This window comes from Gavialis gangeticus, unplaced genomic scaffold (genome assembly GCF_001723915.1).
Source record: "Gavialis gangeticus isolate Ggan-Ray unplaced genomic scaffold, GavGan_comp1, whole genome shotgun sequence".
In the NCBI taxonomy this organism is placed as follows: Eukaryota; Metazoa; Chordata; order Crocodylia; family Gavialidae; genus Gavialis; species Gavialis gangeticus.
In genome coordinates, this window is record NW_017729022.1 from 54,341,539 (window position 1) to 54,349,989 (window position 8,451).

Below are 8,451 nucleotides of genomic sequence, written 5' to 3' on the forward strand. Positions count from 1 at the left end.
ACACTGGATCACTTTCATAAGATATAGTCACAGTTTGACAACCATCATCTCAGGGATAGTTTGCGGATAATAAAAAACAGTATGAACACTTTGTACAGTACTTAATCCACTTACATTCAACTCTGGGTGCATCTACGCATTGCCGAATGGTGACATTGCTTTGGCGCCATGCTTTAGTACTTCCAAATGGAAGTACTAAAGCATGGCACAGTAACTGCCCATACTGTGCCATGTATGTGGCGCAAGGTTAGATTTCACTGTAGTGATGCTGTAAAATGGGGGCGCATGCCACTATGCAACATAACTGCCAATCATGTGTAGACCCACATAATTGCTACATCACCGTGGCATGCCATGCAGCGATGTAACTCATCATTATATCATCATAGGGCGACATGTAGATGCTCCCAGTTATTCTACATCTTTAATGAATCTAAGGTTTATTTATAGAACATCCTATAGTTTCCTCTGGTATATTCACAAGAAGTGTACTAAGTTTCAGTTAGAACCCAAAACATATCCAAAGCTACTCCACAAAGGGTTTTATAATCCTTAATTGCACTAGGTATATCGAGAGTGACTATGAATGCAATAGGCTTACAGAATATTACAATGTTCCAGGTATTATAGCAACACTTGTAAGCTGTCTTTTTCTATGAGAATCATTAAAACATCACTGTTGAATGAGAAATATTTTATAACGGCAGAATTGGGGATTAAATATACATATTTAAAAATATATATATTTTTAAAAGACTGTAGAATAAGTACATGGAGTACTGTGTCTAAAAAGTCTGTGTTCCATTTAATATTGTATGTAATTTTTGAAAGGGGTTAAGTAGAAACATTAATTTCTTGCAAAGAGAGAATATTCATATTTATCCATACAGGGGCAGCACTATAGAATCAAAACTATAAATGTATGCTGGAGCATGCAGCTCCAGAGTATAATTCTTTGTGAGCCACTAAAAATATTTTTTTTCTAAAAAATTAAAGAGAAACTGGAAAAGCTACTGTCCTTACAAGCAAATCAGTCTGATATCTGTTTTTAGTCTTGGAATATAATTGTACTCACCTATATTCATATATCATAAACGTACTTAATCAGCTCTGTCATGCATGGTGGTGTTTCATGACATTTATTTGAACAGGAGATCCATAAGGATAGTGATACCTTGCTTTTATAAAGAACTTTTCATTCTGAAGGAACCCAAAGCCCTAAAAACCACACCTGCAGCATCACTGAAATGTAGCTAACTCTAGGGTGAAGGGCACCAGGCAGGGAGAATGCTAAAACCACTAAGGATATGCCTTTGCTGACATTTAAGATTAATCTTGAGATTGCCGTCAACAAGCTAGAACCATCGGAGCCACCCTTCCACATCAATATCAGTCCTTGTAGTACACAGCAAAGTCCTCCTTGGCATACTTCTGATTTAATAAATTAGTCTGTGGACAACTTCTCTTTACTTCCAGGCTTTTCTCTATATATGGACAGTAGAGAAAAGAAGTGAGGTGCAGAAGGACACAAATGAGGAATATGGAATTGTGGGATTTTTGTTGGTGGACTTCTTGGGCTCACAGCTTCCTTACTGGGGTAAAATCTGAACTCACTCAAGAAAATGGCAAATGAGCAGACAAGCAGGAGTGGAAAAGATTTCATACCTGGGAGTTCAGGATTGCTCCCGAGGTTGGGCTGAGCTGCCAGGGGTTATTAATCCAAGAGGTTTACTGATGGTTGGCAGGAACAGATATAAGCCTGACCCTAGCTATCAGTGTAGACATACCTTAGACCAGCGGTTCTGAACAGGGGGTACATGTACTCCCAGGGTGTATGTGAAACCTCATCGGGGGTATGTGAGATATATTTCATACACTGTCTAACACAGGTCAAAGGGCCTAAAAAAAGTCTTGACAATTTGAAACTGCCATAAAATGCGCATGTGCATGGGATTACACGTAGTTTGACATAAAAATTAATTTCCCATTGAAAGGGGGTACATGAAGTCTCACTCTGAGACCAAGGGGTACGTCAACTGAAGAAGGTTCAGAACTGCTGCCCTAGACTATCCTTTCCAGCTCAAGCAAAATCACTTTCCTTAGCATATATTTAATCTCATATAAGGTTTATTTATAGAAACATAGTACATTAATTTGAAATAATTCACCTTTTACTGTCTTTGATCAAGGGAACATTTCTTATATGTGGATCTGTACCTGCCTCAGCTAGTATGACTTAGGTCCAAATGGGTATGGGTTTTGTCCCATGGAGTTTTCATAGTTTGCAGTTACAAGTACTCTAAAAATTGGTTGATAATAATCATTTGATAGTGACCGCAATTACCAGCAGAGCACCTTACCAAGGAAGCAGTAAATTTATCATCACCTGGCCTCTTTAAGTCAAGATTGGGTTGCGTGAGATTTCTGACAAAGAGAAAATAAAACTTCCAAAGTATTCCATTCCTCTCCCCCCTCAAATCTTACTCTATAATGGAGTGATTTACATTTTGTCCTACCTTTGCATCCCTCACAAGTAAGAGCATTATAGTGGTAGCCAGAAGCTTTGTCACCACAGACAACACAGAGCTCTTCTCCTTTCACTCTTCCTGTGGAGGTACCAAGTCTAGACTTCTTGGCCGCAGGTATCTCTACAAGCTCTGTCTCTCTTGTGAAAAAGTTCTCAGAGGGCATTCTCCTGAGTTCATACATTCCAGGGGAATACCATTCTTCAGGCTGTTGGGGATAGAAGCCTAGGTTGGAGTAATAAGGTGGCGATGAAATCTGAGGTTGAACTGGAGGGAATGACATAGTGCTGTACTGTGTGTAAGATGACATATCTGCCTCTTGCACTGGAGAACTCATTGGCTCTGTCAGAACACCTAGATAAAAATGCAGGAATAGTCTCAATTATTAGTATTAAACCATAGGCACTGGAAAAGCTTCCTTTTCTACAAATAGCAATCTCATGGACTGTGAAAGTGTTGTTTCCCAATCCTAGCCCAATCAGAGTGTCAACAGGTTAAGTCCTACACAGATACATAGGAAATACATGATCTGAGCCTTCAAGAGGTACTAAATTAGCATTCTCAGCAACTTTGCTATATTCAGTGAGAGATTTTTTACACCTGCTTACTTGGTCCTGAAAAGTTATCATTTATATCAAGTGCACAAAACTTTCAATCTATATTAAACCCAATGACCTAGCAAAGATATACAAATTGAAGCACAAAAACCTATTACAGCACAAGAAAAAAAGATGGGGGGAAAGGCAAGAGTAGGGTTTAGTAAGAACTGGAAAGCCAACCAAATGAAATGAGCATTCAGGAAAAATCTTGCATGGGAGAAGGAGGCCACAAGATGTATAGAATCACTATGAATATTCTAGAACAGGGATATCCAACTTCTTAATTGATAGGGTCCATAGTTCCCTCAACCACATACTGCATGGGCCACATGCTCCTCAAGACACATGCTGCACAATAGTCCACACTGTTACATGTATCAGGTGCTCCCCACTGCACTGTGGCAGCACCCCTGCACTCCATACACTGTGCCATTATGGTCTTGTGCCCCCTCGCTGCACCATGTTGGCATTACCAGGGGTTTCCAGGTACTCCTGAGCTTCCTATCTGTGGGCTTCCTTGACCCTGTAGACCATACCACTACACTCAAGCATGGGACAAGAAGCAAAAGTTGTAAGAATGAGGGGGAGCCCAAGGACTTGGCAGCAACAGCTGCCACAGTGAGGAAAGTGCTGCCTAGGCTGGAAGCCTGGGGACTGCAGGTTAATCTCTTGGGGGCCACATGTGGCCTGTGGGCCGCCAGATGGACATCCCGTTTCTAGGTATATGGCTGGGAGATGGTGGGATTATAGAAGGTGTAAATTAAGGATTAGATTTTGCAGTCCAGGGGTGAAATGTCCATTGAAGAGGACTGTAAATATGGACTGAAGTATTCATCTTTAAAACAACAGCTGTGTGTGGCATTATTTAACTATGAGAGCTTACACAAGTGCAGGCAGCCTGTTGGGGAGGCACTAACTCACGGTACCTTGTGTAAAGCACCTTGAGTTCATAGATTCATAGATGCTGGAGTTGAAAGGGACCTCAACAAATCATTGAGTCTGACCCTCTGTCTAGGCAGGAAAGAGTGCTGGGGTCAGATGACCCCAGCCAGATGCCTATCCAGCCTTCTCTTAAAGGCTCCCACAGTAGGGGAGAGCACCACCTCCCTTGGAACCTATTCCAAATTTTGGCCACCCTTACCATGAAGAAGTTTTTCCTGATATCTAGCCTAAATCTGCTCTCTGTCAGTTTGTGACCATTGCTCCTTGTTACCCCAAGAGGCGCCCTGGTGAAGAGAGCATCTCCGATCCCTTGCTGTGTCCCCCTAATTAATTTGTAGGCAGCCACAAAATCACCTCTCAGCCTTCTCTTTCGGAGGCTGAAGAGGTCCAGGTCCTTTAGTCTCTCCTCATAGGGCTTGTCCTGTAAGCCCCTAACCATATGAGTGGCCCTCCTCTGGACCCTCTATCAACATCCTTCTTGAAGTGTGGTGCCCAAAACTGGACACAGTACTCCAACTGCAGTCTGACCAATGCTGCATAGAGGGGAAGTATCACCTCCTTGGTTCTATTTGTCATGCATCTGCTGATGCATGATAAAGTGTAGTTAGATTTGCTGATGATTTCATCACACTGATGACTCATGTTCATCTTGGAGTCCACTATGACACTGAGATCCCTTTCTGCTTCAAGTTAGAATACCATTGAACCCAACAAGTGTTTGTCTGTGGTGGGGGCTTAGAGCCTGCCTACACCAACCGTGGCCAGCAGGTGGAGGTGCTCCAGCAGCCTTCCAGGAGGCTGCCAGACTGCCCCTTTCCCCAGCCCTGCCCCCCACCCCCTGCCAGCTAACCACTGGGGGGAAAGGGGTAGGGGGAAGGACAGAACCCTACCTGCTGGCCCAGCCCTGCAACCCCTGCTGAGATCCTGGGGGAAGCTGAGCCAAGCCCACAAGGTATTTCCCCACCACCCCTTGATAGTGGCAGAGGTTGCCATGCCCAGAGCTGGAGGAGTGGGGGCAGAGTCCCCACACCTCACAGGCCCAGTCTGGCTCCCTGCAAAACCCCAGCAGAGGTAGCCAACCTGGGCCCATGGGGCAACAGAGCTCCATTTCCCTCCCCTCCCCACCCCAGCTCTGGACAAGGCAGCCATGGCTGCTACTGTCAAGAGCCTCAGGTGAAGGAAGGAACAGAGCTCCCTCACCATGCAGGCCCAGCCTGGCTACCCCTGCTGGGGTGTTGGGAGGAGCCGGCTGGGCCCAAGAGGCAGAGGACCTCCATTTCCTCCCCTTGCCCCAGCTCTGGGCACAGCAGCCTCTGCCAATGTCAAGATGCTTGTTGGGGGGGAAGTGGGGGGCAGGAAACAGAGTCCCTGTTCTATTGCTTAGATGACATAGACAGTGTAGCACCCACTCATCCTTAGCAGGTGTAGTGAGCCTGCCCTAGAGACATACAGACAGAAATAGGTCTATAAAGGTGAATGAGAACAATGGTTTTATTACTAATAGTTATATATCTATTACACTAGTGCACTTTGTCTTCCTAATTTACAGCTACTTCCTTTTTCACAGACAGCCTCTTTTCTACCTTGAATTAGTACTACTATAGAGCCTCCCTTACCTTTGGCTTTCTTCCCCAACACTTCCCCGCCTTCCCTGCTCTACCTTTTGTTTTCTTAATTTCTACCTATCTACATTCTCACTGACATCCTGTCACACTTTTAGCTTCTTTCATTCCTTGGAGTCTCAGAACATCAGAGACTCCCGAAGCCTGAAGAAGGGTGATTGCACCCAAAAGCTTGCTAAGACCTTTTTTCCAACTACTCAGTTGGTCTAATAAGAGATATCACATCTACACAAAGAACATGGGAAGTGTGGAATTTAACTGACCCTAATCTAGTGCCTCAGCCCTCAGATGCTTACTGGTATCTGTCATCAACCATAAAGGAAAAACATTTAAGATTTGGAGTTTGCAAGGATTTAATTTCTGTCAGCAAGAAAGATCTAGTGTGAAATAAAGGCCTTGGTAATTCATAGATTGTTGAGTTTGAAGGGACCACAAAGGATCATTGTGCCCGACCCCCTGCCCCTGGCAGGAAAGAGGACCAAGGTCAGATGACCCCAGCCAGGTGACTATCAAGCCTCCTCTTGAAGACCTCCAAGTTAGGTGATAGTACTACCTCTCTTGGAAGCCCATTCCAGATTCTAGCCACCCTTATTGTAAAAAATGTCTTCCTAATGTCTAACCTAAATCTACTCTCCACTAGTTTGCACCCATTATTCCTAGTTCCTCCTAGGGGCGCTCTGGTAAATAGCGCATCTCCAATTCCCTGTTGTCCTCCCTTGATAAACTTACAGGTGGCTAAAAGGTCTCCCCTCAGACATCTCTTGTGAAGGCTGAAGAGATTCAGATCTCTCAACCTCCCCTTGTAGGGTCTTTCCCAGAGGCCACTAATTATGCGAGTGTCCCTCTGAACCCTCTCTAGATTCTCCATGTCCCTCCTGAAGTGCAGCACCCAAAACTGGACAGAGTACTCCAACTGCAGCCTGACTAATGCCACATAGAGGGGGAACATCATCTCCCTGGATCTGTTGGTCATGCATCTGCTAATACATGACAAGGTGCGATTTGCCTTGTTGATGGCCTTGTTACATTGCTGGCTTATGTTCATCTTGGAGTCAACTATGACTCCAAGATCCCTCTCAGCCACTGAGCTGCTGAGGAGGTCCTCCCCCAACCTATAGGTGTGCTGGGGATTCCTCCTTCGTAGGTGGAGTACCTTACATTTATCTTTGTTGAATTGCATCCTATTTCGTTCCGCCCATTGATCCAACCTGTCCAGGTCGGCCTGTATCTGCTCCCTGCCCACCGATGTGTTAACTTTGCCCCATAACTTGGGATCATCTGTGAACTTGGAGAGGGTGCTCTCCACACCCTCATCCAAATCGCTGATGAAGATATTAAATAACACCGGTCCAAGGACCGAACCCTGCAGGACCCCACTGCCCACCTTCTTTCAGGCCAAGAATGACCTGTCCATCACCACTCTCTGGGTGCAGTCCCTAAGCCAGTTGGCCACCCACCTGACTCTGTTGGTGTCCACTCCACAGCCTGCTAGCTTCCCTATGAGAATAGGATGCGAAACTGTGTCAAAGGACTTCCTAAAATCCAGGTAGATGACATCAGCCTCTGCTCCTGTGTCAAGGCAGTGTGTGACCTGGTCATAAAAAGCTATAAGGTTTATTAGGCAGGATCTACCTGTGACAAACCCATGCTGGTTTCCTTTCAGGATCATTTCCCCTGCTTTGTAGCCTTTGTAGCCTTATTGCTAATGAATAGGTGTCCCACCTGTGTCAATTATATGTTAAATTTGTTATAACTGTTACTTGTTTAGATTGCTCAACATTTCTTCGTGTAGTGTCTGTTTTGAGCAAAATCTATTAATCATAGGAACCTAACCTGTCATTTGGCTGAGAATATGTTATAAAAAGAGGAGTAGGACAATCCCATAATTAAAAAAAAAACACATCATCATTCATAAGAATTTCCATAAAACTTTGTTCCACTTTTCCGATCTGCTCAGGGTTCAAAAATAGCAGCAAAAGACAGTAGCATCCTTTCCAAAAATAAAACCAGATCCATTTGAGATTTTTCAGGGGGACAGCTGGGACCGTTTAGTTAGACTCATGTAGATAAATATGCATTGTAGATACTCACAAAAATAGTAACCTGATATGTACACTTCTTTCCAAAAGAAACATAATACACACGGACCTTACTGTATTTGGCTAATCCTGAATAAATTCACACATCTCACTTCTTTGGCTTAGCCATCCCACAATAACTTCATATTTAAAAAAATCAAAATAAACTAAAACTGATTTTTGACAGGGAAATAAAGAGATTGCAGGGGAAGGGGGGCAGAAGTAGGGAGAGAAGAAAAGTCATGCCTACACTTTAGTAACTGGAGAGGCACTCAGACAACAGGGTGATGAAGGGCTGACTTTGATTTTCAAACACACTTACAATAAACCTTGCCTAGACAAGAAACTTGATGCATTTGACCTGAGGTATTATATTAAGCCATTTTAGTTAAATTGGTGCAAAATCCTGTGCTTAGTTTATTTTAGTTTAAGGGCTCAGGAATTGGTATAAGTTAAAAAGAAATCAGATTGCCAAATCGGTCTGTACTGCCTGAAAAAAATCAGATTAAAAATAATTTATAGCAAACTGGTGGGCCTTCTTATATAAATAAATAGAGCTCGGAATTTTCCAGTGATTTTTTCCCCCCCGAAAATGTCGTTTTGTCAAAACCAAAGCTGTCCCTCTAATCTGATGTTTCATCAAATCTCCCAACTGAATTTTTTAAAAATTCTACAAAACTTCAGT

At 43.5% G+C, this 8,451-nt stretch overlaps 1 protein-coding gene across 3 annotated transcripts in view; it reads right to left on the reverse strand.

Moving 5' to 3' along the window:
* The window catches only part of NR1H4 (nuclear receptor subfamily 1 group H member 4), a 91,842-nt gene that overhangs the window by 50,729 nt on the left and 32,662 nt on the right, over window positions 1–8,451 (reverse strand). For all 3 annotated transcript variants that reach the window (XM_019514996.1, XM_019514997.1, XM_019514998.1), the window contains one exon: window positions 2,517–2,879. In XM_019514996.1, coding sequence (XP_019370541.1) covers window positions 2,517–2,879 — 363 coding nt within the window. The remainder of the gene's footprint in view (window positions 1–2,516; window positions 2,880–8,451) is intronic.